Raw genomic sequence first — 16,928 nt, forward strand, 5'->3', positions numbered from 1 at the left:
AACCTTGCTGTAGGCCTTTGGACTGGTCCTTGTTCACATTGAGAGCTGCAGCCTGGAACTGGGCTCCGGGGGCAGACGTGCTTAGTGGGATTTCTTTTTCATAGTTAAGCACAGGCATTTCAGCAGCGGCATTATTAACAGCGTCATTTTTTCTCGTTTAGTTTTGTCCTCTGGGGAGAGCAAACAGCTCCCCGAGGAGGGAAGAAAAGTCCAAGGGTATTTATTCATTTCAGTTGAAAAGCCGAGGACTGGCAGTAGGTGGGGAAACTCGCCAGTTGTGAATTCTCCAGTGGGGGAAAACTGCTCCCCTGATTTGATAGTAGTAGTTCAAGGGCTCAGAGAGCTGGGCATGATTCTGCAGTTCCCATCACAGGCATGCAAACTTAGCCCTTGCTGGCTGTTTCTATATGCACTGGCTGTGTGTGTGTGTGTGTGTGGGGGGGGGAGTTGGTGGTGTTGCTGGTGGATATAAATCTATGTTTTCCAGGCTAATTTTGGAGGAAAGAAAGGTCCCTGGGTAGGACACGGTGGACACCTGCAGTTCTGCAAGCTTGCTTCCTGAGGTCAGAAGGTTACATGCCTCTTTTGTATTTAGTTTTTCAACATTGATAGCGGCCATGTAGCTAGATGTATGGGATTGTTGAACCTCCCCTCAAATCACATGCAAGGACTGAAAAAAATAAAAGTAGTGTTGTGCACTAAGTCTGACAGTTTTGTTAAGCTCGGAGGAACCTTACATGAAATAGCTCAGGCTTTGCAATCTGTCTCTGTACCTTTTTTTTTTTTTTAAAAAAAGAAGAAAGATTAAAGAAACAAAACAAAACAAAACCAATATCAGGAGATGCTTGAGATATCAGGCCCTTCTCTGGAGGTCAGAGAAAGACTCAAACTAGGTGGCAATGTTTATTTTGTAATATACATGTGGGTTTTGAGAACCCAGACACTAGAAGTCCTGACTTTTGTTTTAGAAAAATAAACTTTTCTGTCAGAAAAGACACCTTCCCCTAATGTGGTAGCAGACAATGGTCAAGAAGGAGATCATCAGGAATACATGGCAACAGCTCTCCCTGTCCTGAGATTAGTGTAGGTGGCCTGTCATAGCCCCCAGTGCAAGAAAGGGACAACAGAAGGTTTAGAAGAGGCAAGGGCCAAAGCCTGCCTGTTTGGCCCATTTTGACAAATTCAGAAACTTTTCAGAGCAACTTGAAAGCTGCTTTTTTGAAACACACAGACCTTACAATCCATCCTTCCCCTCCTGCAGGGATTTGATGAGGAGTGTTTCTCAAAGCAAAGGGAGCTGACAAGTGCTGAGAGCAGCCAGAGAAAGCAGAGGACCCAGGAGCCCAGATTTCCCAAGAGCATTCTCCTAGGGGTCTCCCTGGGAAGCCTACAGTGATCTGAGCATTGGGCAGCCAGAGAAAGCAGAGGACCCAGGAGCCCAGATTTCCCAAGAGCATTCTCCTAGGGGTCTCCCTGGGAAGCCTACAGTGATCTGAGCATTGGGCAGGCAGCGGAGCTTGGGGGCCAGGAGATGTCAGCTCTCCTGACTCTGAACCCAAGGTCTGAAGGTCAAAGCCTTCCCCAGCCAGCATCTCAAGCCCTTCTTTCCCGGGATTATCTATTGTTCATTCTTCACCCTTTGCTTTCCTCAAGTCACTGTTATTACTTCTTTATCCTTACCTTGGAAACAAATCCAAACCCCAAACTACAAAGCATCCCCTGTGGCCACCAGCATGTACCCCAAGCCATCAGCATTGTACAGACATAGATATGGGACACCTGGAAGTGCTCAGTCTCTTAGGGGTGGGCCTGGGAGGCCTGGAACCTTGGGCTCTCTGGGTTCTTACCTGTGTCTGACGCTGCTTCTCTGCCCTGGTGCTCTGCAGCTTTTGTGAATTCTTCTGTATAATTTTTCATCTTTCTTTTTTTAAAGCTTGTGAGAAACTTTTGGATGCAACCTAGTTTTAGTGGCAAAAGGAAATAGGTTCTGTTGGGAAAGAAGACTAATAAAGAAAGGAGGGAGGTCTGGAGACACTTGCCCAGGGCCCAGCACTGGGCCTCTTTTGCCAGGGGACAACGGCTGGTTCTGGGCTCTGGCTGAAAAGAGTGCTCTCTGGGTGCCAGGATTTCGCTGGGGGTGGTGTAGTGAGGAGGGAGGGAGGGAGGAAGGGAGGGAAGCGGAGAGATGGGCACTGGATTTTTAAAGAGACCCCGAAATAATGGCTTCTCTAAGAGTCCAGGCATTCAAAGAGGTGTGTTCAAGGACATGAGTGCATTCGTGCCAAGGGGAATGTCTTTTATGGTAAATTAACTCCAGTTAAATTGAATATTTGTTCAAAGGGAAACTCCAGTAGTTAAAGCTGGTATTATCAGTGGAGCGTCCCCGCCCCCTCCCGCAGAATCTGGTGAGGGCGAGAAAGAGATGCAGCTCAGTTCAAACTGATGCTTTGGGAGTGATCGTTTTTTCCCCCCTTCCCTCTTTCTTTCCTTTAAAAGTTAAGATCAGGCTGCCTAAAATTTATGAGAGAGAAGTGAGTATTTATTTGGATTAACCCCTATTGTCACCTCCTTTCATCTATAAAGACTGTCAACTTTATCCCAGCTTTTCAAGAAGAAGAAATGACCGGTACAAAGGAAATTAACGTTGTCAGAACGCTAACTAGAGGATTTGCCTAGTGGGGGCAGGGAGGCCGCTCGCTCCCCGCGGGCGGCGCGTGCCCTAAAGGGTTAACTCGCCCGTGTTCTCACAGTTTCCCCGACTTTACCTGTCCTCCCAGACCCGCGGCCCTCCCCGCCTCCTGGCCTCCCCACCCCCTGCGCCTTTCTTCACCGGGCTCTTGGTTTACAGGGGCTGCAGCTGGTAGACTTGGCAAGCTCGCCTCATTAAGAGCGCTTTTTGAAAACGGACTGTGTTTGAGCATTTCCCTAATGAGGACAGGACGGGGTTAAAAAGTGACCATTTCATGGTTGACTTGAACCTGCCTACTTTTCTTGATGTGTCGTTGTGAAATGCTTGATGTGGGTAACTTCCACTTGGGGAAGGAAGAAGTCACTGGTTCTTTCAGGTCCTCTGGGGGAGGGCACGGTGGTCAGGAGCTCGAGGACCGGAGAAAGTTGAGGGGGGAAAGTACAGGGCACGGGGTGGGAGCGGGAGGCGGCGGGGGGCCTGGAAACGCTCGGCGGCCCCAAGCTAGGTCGCCGCGGAGCCCAGGGCGCTCACTTTTCTTTCTCCATTGTCTGGGCAGCCTTTGATTCCTCCACTTCCCCACCCACCCCTAGCGGAAACCCGGAATTTGGGGGGCGGTGTGTGTGGGAGAGAGTGCCCGCGCGAATGGGGGTGCGGGCTGGGCCGCCTCCTGGGTCCCGGGAATCAAGTTCATTCACTCGGCGGGGGGGGCGGGGCGCCGGCGGGAGCCGCCTCGGAGGGCCGCAGCCGCACACGCACCCGGCGCGCTCCCGCCCCGCAGCCCCAGGCGCGCCGCGGCCCCGCCCTGCCCGCACCCCCGCGGGAAGGGAGCCGCTTTCCGCCGGCGCCCCGGGCCCTGGGGGTGGGGATTGGGACGCGGCCAGCGCGCCAGGAGGAGGAGGAGGAGTAGGAGGAGGAGAGGGGCCGGGCGCGCGGAGGAGGGGCGAGCCGTGGCTGCAGCGCGGCCTTCCCGCTCCGAGCGCGGCCACGTGCACCGAGCGCCGGGGGAGGGCGGGCCGCGGTGGCGAGGCCAGGGGGGGCCCGGGACCCCGCTGCCCCTCCCCGTCCGCTAGCGCGGGCTCCTGGCAGGGCAGCCCGCCGCGCCCCCAGTCTCCGTGCCGGTGCGCCCCAACTCCAAGAGGCCAAGTTCATTCCGGCCCCCGCCTCCGCCCTCTCCCTGCAGCCGCCTGGGGTGCTAGAGTCGGCGCCCTATCCCCAGCCCGGGGCGGCCTGGGTGTGAGGGAATTTTCCATTCGTTTCTTTCTCGGGCCCAGATCGGCTCAGGGCTTCTCTCATTAGGATGTTCTCGTGGCTTGAGCGTCTGCTGCGAGCACTGAAAGACCTCTCTCTGGGCGGGTTTTCGGAGGTTCAGGAAGGGTGGCAGAGCTATTTTTGAAAAAAAAAAAAAAAAGTCCCAGTACTGTGGCACCGGTCTGATACCTTTAACAAATGAGGGGGAGAGACGCGAGGACTGGGGGAGGCGCGCGGGAGGAGGAGGAAGGTGGGGGGCGGGGGGTGTGGAGAGGCTGGTGCAAAAGGAACGCGCGTTTGCAGGAGGAGGAGTAAAGCGGTGATTGTGTAATTAAATAATAAAACAATCCTTAAGTCTGATTTGGAGAGAGCTCGAGCGGGGTCCAGAGGGTGGAACAGTGAATCTTTCAACTTGCAAGTTTTTCAAGGAAAGAGAGCGAGAGAGGGAGGGGGAAAAAGCGCCCAGAACAGAAAAGAGGAGTTTGCAGCTGAGCGGGATCGATCGTTTGGGAAAATTTCAGGAGGTCCTTCCGATCCCTTCCGTGAGCTGTGGGCAGCGGCACCAGCAGCGGCGTCCACGCTCGGCGGGTCAGACGCGGGGCGCGGCGGGCGGGCGGCTGTGCAGCGGGGCCCGAGCGCAGCAAAGTCTTTTCCGCCCGGGAGCTTCGCGCTCGCGCCCCCTCCCTCACCCCGGCCTCTCCCTGCTCCCCCCTCCCCACCCCCACCCGGCCCTCTCCTGCGCGCGCCCCGCCACCCGCGCGCACTCGCTGGCGCTCCCCCTCGCGCACACACATGGTCGGCTCGCGGCAAAGTTTCGCCTGCGATCGCCACTCCCGGATCCTGCTGCAGTGTTCGAGGCGGTAACCTTGAACTTTCCCAGCGCGGTGACACGTTCTCCGAGCTTTCCCCACCGCTCGGCCTCCTGCGCCCCCTTCCCCGCCTTTTTTTTTTTTTTTTAAAGCATTTCATCACCCACCACCACCCCAAACCCATACCGAATCCTCGAGCACCCCAAACCCCCAACAACAACAACAACAACAACAACTGCAAAGCAGAAAACAAATTCCCCCAAACCAGGCGACCAGCAGCCTGCACCGGCGGCGGCCTTGGGGAGCTCGGCCGGCGCGCGCGGACCGCAAGAGGGTTAAAACTGTAGATTGGATTTCACCCCGGGAAATCTAGCTCGCCGAGTGAACTTGAATCTTTGGCTATTTAAGGAGGACTGGGTTTGTTGCGAAGTTGCGGTGATCCAGCGCAGAGCACTGTCCTGATTGATCGCATCGCTGGGCTCAGATGACTGTAAAATGAATAGATGAAATCCTTGCTTCTCGAAGATTTTCTTGGGCATCTCCGGGAAAGTGCGTTTTAAGGCGAAGTCATGATGTATTCTCCCATCTGTCTCACTCAGGTACTTGTCTTGATCGTTTTCTTGAGCTTTCTCTCTGGCCCCAGACGCCTTTGTTGTGTCTTCTTGCTTTTGTGCTGCAGACCTCAACGGCTTTGCCTAACCCTGGTCTCCCTAGTGAAGTGGCAAGGAGTTGCGGTGGGCTGTGCGGGCGGCGTGGGACAAGGGCTGCGGCGCGCGCCCAGCCCCGCGCCTAGGCGGGGAGAGCCGGCACTGGGCAGGCGAGGCTGCCGGAGTGGGCAGGGCGGAGACCCGCGGCTCTAAGCCCCTGTGCGTGCCCCCGGAGCTGGTGGCAGCGGCGGCACCCCTACTCTTTGGTCGGCGTGCGTGGAGCGACTCCGGCTTGGGAGCGGCTTGGGATCTTGGGCAAAGTACTGAGAGCCTGACTGAGCGCCTCTGGACTCTGCTGCCCACAGTGAGCTGGTGACTCCGCCAGTTCGAAGTGGTGGTCCCGGCGACCCATTTCTTTGCTTATTTGGGGACCTAAAGTACTGGTCTGCAGTTACCCGCACTTGAGGGTTTCAGAGACCGCACTTCAGAGGCGATTTTTTAAGTTGACAAGAGTTTAGTTGATTGTAGTGAATGTTTGGGACTTTTAAGGCATGCTTGTTTTATAGCGAGGCTTGTTCATTTGATGATATTTGGGCATAACTAGAAAGGCATAAACAGGAAAGTGAGGTCATTTTTTTTTTTGTTTTAACTTCGAAAATTGCCCTAAAATCTAAGGAACAATGTTAGGAGGTAAAGCACTGGCGATATACTTAAAAAACAAAACCAGTTTCTATCCCTACCAATCAGATGGTCAAGTGAAAAAGTGGTTAGATTGAGCGACTTACCTGGGCGCGCTTTCATCCTTTCATGGATGCCCCACGAACTCATCAACTGATGAACTAAACAGCCTAGTCCAGAACTGTTATTTCCAGCAGTTAATTAAACCCTTAAACTTATGGGACAGCTTGGTGAAACTTTCAAGAGTATGAATCTAGATTGGTAATCGAAAATTTTCATTGACATTATTATAGATATGAAATAGAAATGTTGTCAAGTTTTGGTTGTGTTAGTTTTTAAAAAAATCTAATATTATGACGATGCATTTTTATAACGAACAAATAATTAAGATTTCAATTGTATGACAATTAGAAGCCATTGTGATTCAAAAGGACTGCGGCATTCACAAACTGAATGAAGATGAAAACAACGATAAGGCATTCAGTGATTGGACACAGCCCTGTAGCTTTTTGGCTGACACATTTTTTATTGTTTATATTTTGTTTGGCATCTGAGTATGATTAACTTAGATATGGCTATTTTAAGCACGTAAACGTGCACTTTAATTTAACAAAACTGGAAAAATGGGTCGTCGAGTTATTTGTATTTTAACAGCTGTGAATGATAGTAGCCCATGAATATGATGAAATTGCCTCAGGTATAAAATATTGCCTATAGTTTTAAAAGTTACTTTTATTTATTCATCAGCAGGCTTTTCCCCTTCTTTCTGATAAACCATAACCATTCCTATTATTTCTACATCGTGATCAAAGGAAGCGGATTAAAGTAAGCGCTTCCTTCACAAAGTGAGGCCTGACTGGTTCTCACCTGGGAAGGACTGGGTAATTGTGTCTCTGTATTTATATTCCCAAACTCTTGCTTTTGGGAAACTGCTAGCAATTGCATTATATTTTTAATCTCCCCTTAAATAAGCATGAAAAAGTCACCAGCTCCATCTTCATTCATCTGTGTTAAAACGACTATTTCAGAATATTGACACATGAAATGTTTGGAACATAGACTGCGCAATCATCCAACTATCGCATTGCTATTCAAGGACACATACTTCCCAACATTAATTCAGGATGACTATATATTCCGTCTTAATTTAGCAGTATAAATCTGGGTTGATGCATTACTACTGCTTTTGGGAACTAAAGGCCTATGCCAGAGAAGGAGTTACTGTTTTAGAGTTCCCAACTATTAATCACTTTATGACTTTGTAGGTAATTTAAGGGATGGCAGAAGTGAGAGTGCCCGCACGGAAGTGTTACTTTTGTATCAGATGAGTAGTTTAGTTTTATGTTACAGGAGCCTGATAGCTGCTCACACCTGTTTTGAGGCATGCAGATACAAAATAAACTACATTGTTAATTTGTTAGAAACTTTAAGAAGTATCCCAATTGTTAATTGACACATTTAGGTTCTTAAAAAAAAAAACTTAATCTAAAAGACCTTACCATTAAACTTTATTTAGCTACCTGGTTTGGTATAGTATCACTATGTCAGCATTTGTCGGCCAGTATGAGTAAAAGGAAAATTAAGAAGCATCTATCTGTTTTAATATTTTGGTTATCTGCATATAAGCCTTTAATATAATATTGAATTGGCATGATGATTTTTTTTCCATTGTCATTCAAGTTCTTCCAGCATTTTCTTTTCAGGGTTTATTGTTATGTGGTGATGAGGCTCCAAGAGCATGCTGTATTTACTCTACCATGGCTATGTTGGACCAATTTCCCAATCCTTTCATGAAATCATTGTTTCCGTGCAGAAGAATAAATAAATCTAGTTAAATTAGACTTTTATATTTATATTTGAAATTTTAACTTGTCTATTTTGTCAATTTAGTTCTACTCAAGAAAGTTTTATAAGGAAAAGTATCTCACTGAACGTCAGTATATTTGAAGGAAAATTCTGAGAGTGAGCTTTATCTGAGTATAGAGACCTTAAATGTTAAATCACTTCTATGCTTTGATTTAAAAATAATTTTGATAGTTTCTTAGTGTAATTGTGACACTCTATGAGGACATTTAAATGCTTTAATCCTGTTTATTTTTTCTACACGAGGACAGCTACGTTCCACATTCTTGTCATTTAAAATTATTAAGAATGTATTACAATACAGCCTTAGGAAGCAGTCACACTTGGGAGATGACATTTAGACATGAAATGCAAAAGTCTATGTGGCATATTGCTTGTCCCCACTTATTATCATTTTGGGACAATATGTCTTCTTATCAAGTAAGAATTCTACTTAAAGTTGAATCTGCAAATATGGATGCGCCAAAAGATATTAAGGCAAATTGGTGGACTGAGAAAGTGTGCCACTTCTGTTTCTCAATAAAGAAAAGTTATGTTTTAAAATAATATTTGCTGTCAGTGACAGCAAACTCAAGACAACAGTTTTTTTGTTTTGTTTTGTTTTTTTGTCAACTGGCTAAGAGTTTCCAAATTCAACTTCAAATTAGCATCTTGGTGGTGTAATGCAATTATCTAAAATGAAAATTTGTTATATAACAGATGACGTTTATTGTCGAGTATTAAATCTCAAAATTATTTGATCGAAAGTTATGTTGATGTCCTTCTAAGAAAATGAAATGTCACTGAACATAGTATTTAAGTATCTGAGTACTTCAGTGTTCCTGGGTTGCTTAATAGCCATTAAATAATGTGCATCTTAGAAAGCGTGGTCAGGCTAAAAAGAGCAGGACAAAGCACTCTTGCCCATATTCCCTGCATCCTCAAGGCTTTCATTTACAGAAATGTAGATGCACTTTTTAAATTATATCAGTAAATCACAGTAAAAGTCAGATCCTAGGAAGTGAGTTCATAAAGCACATTGATGTCCACATTTCCTTGAGCAGACAGGCGTTCCTTTTGCATGTATTTTGAGGGGAGGGGATAAACAAAGTTTTTACAGTTACAGTGGGAGCTAAAAGCATGGCATCAGACAGTGTATGGAGATAGGGAGGTCTTATCATGGGCTGTGGTTGCTGTGAGCAGAGCTGCCTTCCCACACAAAGAACAGATTGTGGTTTAACTCTTTCCATGGCCCCCTTTAATGTGCGCACATAGTAACCGAATTGTTCAAATCTCTGCTGGAAAGTACTGATCGGTTTAATTTCCTCCATGGCATTTGGCTCTGCCTCATGCTGCGATGTAATCAGCTGCATTCTGCATTATAAAATTTGGATGCATTCTTAGTCGGCAATATGTCAGAGCACGTGATAACCGGGCTATCGATTAGGGGAGTCGTGTACCTGTTCTGGGTCTGGATGCAAACTAGTAATAGGTCTTCTGCACCCAAACTTTGAATTCCATCTTAAAGAGACTTCCACGGAGACATGGAATTCAGGGGCGGCTTCTTTGTTGGTGTGTCGCTAGTTTACCTCAATCACCTTTATCGTGTGAAATTAGTCACTCTATTGGACTCTTGATGTGCTTCAGAGTAACGCACATGAATGGGTGCACTCTGGCTTGGGATGTAACCTATGAGACAAACTTCTTTTGTGGGTAGGATGACTCAACAGTTCAAATGACCAGAAAAATGGTCGTAGTGGGGTTCTCCTTTGCGTCAGTGCTTGGCGTATGGCATTTATATATTGTTCCATGCGTGGGATGCTGTTCTTTTTCTCTGAACAGCAATGGGTCTGAGCTTCTATGGCCAGCTTTACCTAAGGCAGGAAGTAGTGAAACACTGAGTCCACTTGGAAGTAACCAGACATATTTGTAGGTAGGGATGACCTGCCATGCCTGACCTGATAGCCTTCTCCCTTTCAAATGTTCAGATAAAACAGGCAGAAAAAAAATTCAGGCCTGGAAGGTACACCGTTTAGTTCACAGGACAGTTGGGAACTGCAAGACTGAAGTCCTTGTGGGCTCCCAGGCACATGCCCGTGTGTGCCTGTAGTCCTGTCCCATGTTCCGTCTGTGTGACACATGCATGGTAGAGATTCCACAAAAGCAGTAAATGGCCAGGGGCTGCTCCTGGTGTCCCCATGCCACAGCATGCAGAGAAACAAAGAACAGAAAGTTGGTGCCAAGTTGCCATTTTTCATTGTTCACCTCAGATTGATTTTTAAGGGGTTTGAATAATTGCCATACTCCTGTGATCGGTTAACAGATTAACTGACTCTGGGGGGCTCCGGGGTCTGTAGGATGACTGTGACAGGAACATCATGGCATTTCATTTTCAACTTTAAGAATTATTTAAAAATGAAAGTGTGTGTGTGTGTGTGTGTGTGTGTGTGTGTGTGCGTGTGCGTACGTGTGCTGGAAGCTAATGTTGGTGGTGCAGGGAGAGAATGCGCTGTTCAAAGTATGGAAACCTTGCATCCAGGACACTGATAGACGAGCTGTGTCCTTCGCCCACTTTCCCTCCCTGTCTACCGGTTTCTCTAGTTACCACTCTTGGAATGGTGCTGCTTCAGTGTAGGAATGTTGGACGTTTGATAAGAAAATGGATCAAGTTTAATGGCGCATGCTCTTTGTGCCACCAGCAGCCTCTTGCTGAGAGCATGCTCCAAAAGCGGGAACTGTGTGGCATCACAGTGAGCATCTACATGCTTTGTGTTTCTGTGGCACAGGGAAGAGAAATGAGCTGTGGCATCGCTCCTGCCTTCTGAGAAGCTCTGCTCCGATTTCAAAAAAACCAAAAAGCAACAAAAAAAAGCCCCACTGTGTTCCTTGTGAAATGGTATTGCTTAGTGCCAGTGGGTCAATCAAATATTTAAATATTAAATTTGGTGCCAAGCACCTTATTTTAAAGGGTGTAGGTGTATGACTTTGAGGTGGGAATGAGGGGGATGGGACCACAGCGAAAATACAAAATACAACCATATTTTCTCTGTAGAGGGGAGAACCAGTTTGTGAATTTTGGTTGAAAGAGGACATTTTCTCCTTGTCCTGATGTCTTGTTCATTTTAAATTAGAAAGTAATGTTATTTTTTTAAATAACTTTTTGTGCTGAATTGGGAGTGGATGGCATCTTTTGTTTTGTTTTTTTTTTTTTTAGCATTGGAAATTAAACTGTGCACCCCTTCTTTCCCTTCTTCCGCAGGATGAATTCCACCCATTTATTGAGGCACTTCTTCCACACGTCCGTGCAATCGCCTATACTTGGTTCAACCTGCAGGCTCGAAAACGCAAGTACTTTAAAAAGCACGAGAAACGAATGTCAAAGGATGAAGAAAGAGCAGTTAAAGATGAGCTGCTCAGTGAAAAGCCTGAAATCAAACAGAAGTGGGCATCCAGGCTCCTGGCCAAACTGCGCAAAGATATCCGCCAGGAGTACCGGGAGGACTTTGTGCTTACCGTGACTGGCAAGAAGCACCCGTGCTGTGTCTTATCCAATCCAGACCAGAAGGGTAAGATTAGGAGGATCGACTGCCTGCGACAGGCAGACAAAGTCTGGCGTCTGGATCTAGTCATGGTGATCCTGTTCAAAGGCATCCCTTTGGAGAGTACCGATGGCGAGCGGCTCATGAAGTCCCCACACTGCACAAACCCAGCACTTTGTGTCCAGCCACACCATATCACAGTATCAGTTAAGGAACTTGACTTGTTTTTGGCATACTACGTGCAGGAGCAAGGTAGGAGCACATTGTTCTTTCTTCTAACACGGCAAACACTACCCATCCACCTCCAGATATGGGATCTCTAGCTCGGGCTAGACTGGTCCTGGAGGCCTCCAGATGTCCTCTGCCCTCTCCAGGTACCTTGGTGTGCCCAGTTGCCCTCCGAGTCCATGGTCATGTCAGAGCCGTGAAAATGGACACGGAGCTTTCCTACCTGGATAGGCTTCTGCATTTGGAGAAACAGACACAGAGTAGTCTAAGAAATACAATTTATTGGCTCCACTCTCCGGACCAGGCTGCATCTCCTCCCTGCTTCTGAAAATTCAACTTTACTGATGGTGGTCGAAGCAGTGTTTAGTAATCTTTGTACTAGTCTCTTACCTAACGAGGTAGATGAACTTTGTTCAGACATCTCGTGGTGATTGTACCAAAAATCAAATTAGCGTTTACTGTTACAGAGTGTCTAAGCTGGTCGCTATGAAAATATATATCTGACAGAGGCCTAGATGTCTGTCATTTTAATATTTCTATCAACAGCTCCTTTTGATTGTGCAGTGTTCACCGTAGATCTAATGCAGCACAGTTCTTATTTAAATAATTTATAATACTTTCCCAGAGTGACTTGGGAACACTTTCTATTATTAGTTTACTTGAATGCAAATTCATAGTGCTTCCCAAGGAAGAAGTCACAGCTTTCTTTACAGAGCAAACCAGAAAGGAGACTGGTTACACTGGTTCAGAATAAATCTCAAAAGAATGCAGAGCCCGCATACCGGACTGTGTTTAAAGTCCTCGGTGAAGAGCCTGCAAATGTTGCCTGCACAGCGCAAAAGAGGCAGTGCTCCTGCCAAGGGTTTGGAGTTAACGAGATCAATTTCTTTGCTGTTTCTATTTTTCTTAAGTAGGTGAGACTTTTGACTTTGTTTACCCCCCTCCCCCACCCCCAATCAGTATGTCAGGACACAGCCCACATAGGAAAAGTCCCTTTAAGAAAACACCATCCCGAAAGTGGCCTCAAGTTTGGGCTGCCACAGATGGCGGGTCATTTCCGAACTTGGCCTGGTGGGAGGGAAGGTGGCCTGCAGATAGCCAGGTGGCAGACAGTTATCCGATGCTCATTATAAAAACGCGGGCTTTAATAAATTGCTCTGTACTTTATTGTCATCCAGAAAAGTGGAATAAGAAAATTAGTCATGACTCAGACAGACCTCTAGGACTCACTGTGCGCCCTTTGTTTTTCTTTCCCCTTGACTTAGTTCTAGCGCTATACTTGAGTGTCGTTTCAGGATTTTTTTACTTTGATTTTAAGCCACAGTGTTGGACAATGTCGTTTGGAAATGTATTTCCAAACAAACAAACCACCACATTTGCTCTTTCCCTGTACTGAGAACTCATGTTCAAGTAATGGTGGGTGGGACAACATATTTTTCATCCTTGATGTCTTAAAATAAGAGCTCATTAACGCACACCAACTTGATGGACAGCTGTCTAAGAGGTGACATTTTTTAGGTGGGCTGTATGTATGTGTTAGATGGACTGTGTTGTGACTGTTGGGAAGTCACTGGTTAGAAGGAAAAGTTTTGCAGAGTGGGTCATGGAGCTCTCTAGTCGGGAGGGAAGATCGGTACCATGCTCCTGATTTAACTCTTGATGGTTAGTCGAGAGGACTTATGTGCAGATTTACTCTGGGGCAGACAGCCAAATTTCTTCGTTTTGTTGAGCTGACAGTAGATATTGTCTTTTAGATTTGGGAAGATAGATTGAAAAAAGAAAAAAAAATAGAAAACCATATATATTTATATATATTGCATATATATATTTTACTAGTGGTCATGATAACCGTGAAGTTTTGAGCCAAGTGTTAGAGACTGTATTTTCAGGCACAATGTTGGTTTTGTTGTTTGATAACTTCCCCAATCTAAAAACCTTTGGGAATTTTCCCTGTGTGTCTTATCATCTGTCCTCTCTGCCACCTGCCCTTGCATCCTCTCCTCTTAACACTTGGTGGCCCTTCTTAAAAAGTCACATTAGGGTGCTTTTGTGTCTTTTCTTTTTCAAAATTTATGTCTTTTTATTTGTGAACTATGGGTTGATTGTCATTTTGCATTGTAGTTGATCAAGAAAGTGGGTTTTAAAATATAAGGTTGTGGTCACCCGGAGTGCTTCATCTCACAGCCTAACTTTTTATTTCTCCTCTAAGTACATAGAACATACTTATGTCATTTTAAAAATTAGATAAAATATAAAGAAAAGCATGAAAGAAAAATTAAAAGAGAAATCTGTTTATAACAGAATGAGCAACACAATTACCCCCCTTTCCTCTCCTTATAAAGGACTGGGGAAAACACGAGGAAGAATAGAGAGAATGCCAAAGATGGTTGCCACTGGCACCAGGATTGGCACCAGACCCTCTTTGTTTAGCTCTGGGTGCCTGTGATTTGTTAGTTGGCATCCGCATTGCAGTGTGGAGTGATGTTACAATATATTGACAATTTCCAGATCTAGAAATGTCAGTAGTCCTCTTGGCTATTTTCAGATCACATACTTTTTCTCTAATGGAAGATGAAATAAAGATGGATGGATAACAAACTTCCTTTGTTGACCAACTTCCCAGTGCTTTTCTTTCTCCCTGCCTCATTTGGTTCAACCCACACTTTCCCCCTACTCCATCCCTAGCAACCTCATCTTTTCTGAAATGTGGAAAGAGTTACTGGAGCTTTGACACAAACTATAGTGCTACATCTGCATCTGATATAGTTTGGGAGGAGAACTTGTATCATTTTTGATACATAGTTTATTAGGCTTTTGCATCACAGGGCAGTATTTTGTTCAAAGCTCAGTGTCTTTGTTACTCAGCTTCTTCCGTGTATATAGCCTGATGGACCGCAATTCAGTCCATTTTATTCTTTCTTTATATTAGCAGAGGGTCATATTAAATAGAGTTATTTATAAAACTATATGTCCCATTTTAGCTCAAATTTGGTACATGATTTGGGAGTTACTATATTTAAGTTCATAAAAATCATCTGATGCTATTGATTCAGAGGGCTGCGCTTCGGCTGTTCCGTTGCTACAAGAACCGCCATTTTGTTTGTGAAGTGCCAGGCGAGGGGGAAAAAAAAAGGCAGACACTGTGTTTGATGCCAATAATGGTTGCCAGTGGCACCGAGGTTGGCATCAGACCCTCTTTGTCTAGCTGCTGAATGCCTTTGATTCGTTGGTTGGCACCCGCATTGCAGTGGGCACACTGGAAAGTTTTTGACAATCCCTGAATGAAAGCTGCCTGCTCGTCTGCCGCAGCAAAGCTTAGCTAATAGAAAACCCTTCCCTTTTTATTTATTTTTTTTTTTAGGCTTAAAAAAAGATTGTAACAGATTAAGGAAAAATTGTTCTAAAATGGGCTCCATATTCCCAAAGATATTAAAGATGTCCAATGATTCTTGGGCAGGTGGTACCTATTCCCCATATTGTCTTTGTTATTGCAGTCATCAAAACAAAGCAAAGCAAAGCAGAGCAGCAAGCCTTGTGTGGTGCACCTTCTCAGGACACACCAGCCTTAAAGTACAGGGTACGCAACGACAAGTGGGTGGGAGCATGCTCAGTGTAGGGATGGATAAGCGCACCGCACCCGTTAGGACTGACTGTTGCTTTCATTTACATCCCTATTGATTTCTCATTCAATTCCTAGTTCTCTCGATTTCTACACTTCTGTTTCTAGTAGTTTGTTAAGAGGTCCTTCCTTCTCTAGTTAGCAATGTATACAGTGAACACGTGAAAATCAGAAACCTTAACGAGGGAGCTACATGTCAAAATCAGTCATTCTTGACCTCAATTTTGCACCAAGATGTTGTCAAATTCTTAGTGCACAGTTCCACATTCAGGGTGAGCGAGTTGGGAAGCAGACGATAACCAAAAGAAAGGCTAAAATAATTTTGATCCGGGTTTCCTCGATAGCGTTAATATTGCTTCCCAGTTAACGGTCATTATCTCATTAATTAATAAGAAGGATTAGCAGTTCTACCCAAAGGGCTACACAGAAGGAAGTGTGGCCTATGGGAGGCCCTGAGTTGCCAGACTCTGTCCTGTCTGGAGTCAGGAGATTCAGGGATGCTGGTGGGGGGTGTGGAAGGGGGTGTGAGGAAGAAGCAAGGGCCGGGCTTTCTGTGAGGTACAGAGGGGTTTACAGAGAAGACAGGTCACAACACAGAGCTTAAAGATCTCAAGAGATAGTGTCTGCTGTTAGGAACTTAACAGATGGGAGTTTAAAGCGAGCCAGCCCAAGCTAGTTTCGGACCCTACTTTCCACTCTTGTTAGACGTGTTTTTGGAGTGTGGCAGAGCCCAGCAGTCTTGCTTCTATCCCGAACAAGTAACTTCCTTTTAGCCTTGTTGAACCCTTAACATTAATTGTGGTCCATTGTTGGATGGCAACTTTTGCAGCTCGATTGTTAAACGATATCATAATTGAAGTGTATCTGGAAGTTGCGAAAGACGTGACTTGTTTGGAGGGGAAGTTGTAATCATTATTGTCTTTGAAACGGAGCCCTTCCTGCTTGTCACATGGCATTAGCGAGGACACACTTACAGGGCGATTTTCCTCCTTCAGTTCCTGCAGCTCAGAGTCCTTCTGGGTAGCAATTATTTCTTTATGAAAAGCTTAAATAGATCATTGTTTGCAAGTTGACAGCACTTTTTAACATTTTAATAATTTTCACTTCATTTGCAGGTATTTCCCATTGTGAGGGCAAACAAGCTTTCTTAGCTTGCTGAAATGACGCCGCTCTGTGGGGGTGATTTGGTGGGCTTTCATGGTGACCTCAGAGAGCATGAAGTGTGTGTGGATACATGCTTGATGTAGGAAATGGCTGTTCAATTTTTCCCATCCTGGTACCCTGTCCTTGAATGAACTTCTGAACTCTGGTCCACATTTGTTTGCATTCTTCCTCACACAATTCACCAGATAAAGAAGGGCTCTTATTGCTGTGTCTTGCCCCTAGACTTAATGAGACCTTTGTTAGAACATATATTGTAAGATTAGATACTTAGCAATTTTCCCACCGATAAGGGACAAAACGGGGTCTAAGGGGCCAGAAGTCCACCCTCTCTGCCTTGGTGTCCCTGCCACAAAGATGGCTTTGCCAGACAACTCAAGAGTTAAACTCTGAGGCCCTAGCTGCCAGCTGGAAAGGGGGCATCTGTGTCCTGATATGGCGAGGCAGGCTTCTGCATTGCTGTTAACA

At 45.9% G+C, this 16,928-nt stretch overlaps 1 protein-coding gene across 4 annotated transcripts in view; it reads left to right on the forward strand.

Moving 5' to 3' along the window:
- The first annotated feature begins 5,206 nt into the window (after window positions 1–5,206).
- Nfib (nuclear factor I B) overlaps window positions 5,207–16,928 on the forward strand; it is a 215,666-nt gene continuing 203,944 nt past the window's right edge. For all 4 annotated transcript variants that reach the window (XM_041651809.1, XM_041651810.1, XM_041651811.1 and 1 more), the window contains exons 1-2: window positions 5,207–5,345; window positions 11,173–11,704. In XM_041651809.1, the coding sequence (XP_041507743.1) occupies window positions 5,316–5,345; window positions 11,173–11,704 (562 nt within the window). In that variant the 5' untranslated portion in view covers window positions 5,207–5,315. The remainder of the gene's footprint in view (window positions 5,346–11,172; window positions 11,705–16,928) is intronic.

The sequence above is a fragment of the Microtus oregoni genome, unplaced genomic scaffold (genome assembly GCF_018167655.1).
Source record: "Microtus oregoni isolate MIOR12 unplaced genomic scaffold, Mior012 000005F_ref0000423, whole genome shotgun sequence".
Lineage (NCBI taxonomy): Eukaryota > Metazoa > Chordata > Mammalia > Rodentia > Cricetidae > Microtus > Microtus oregoni.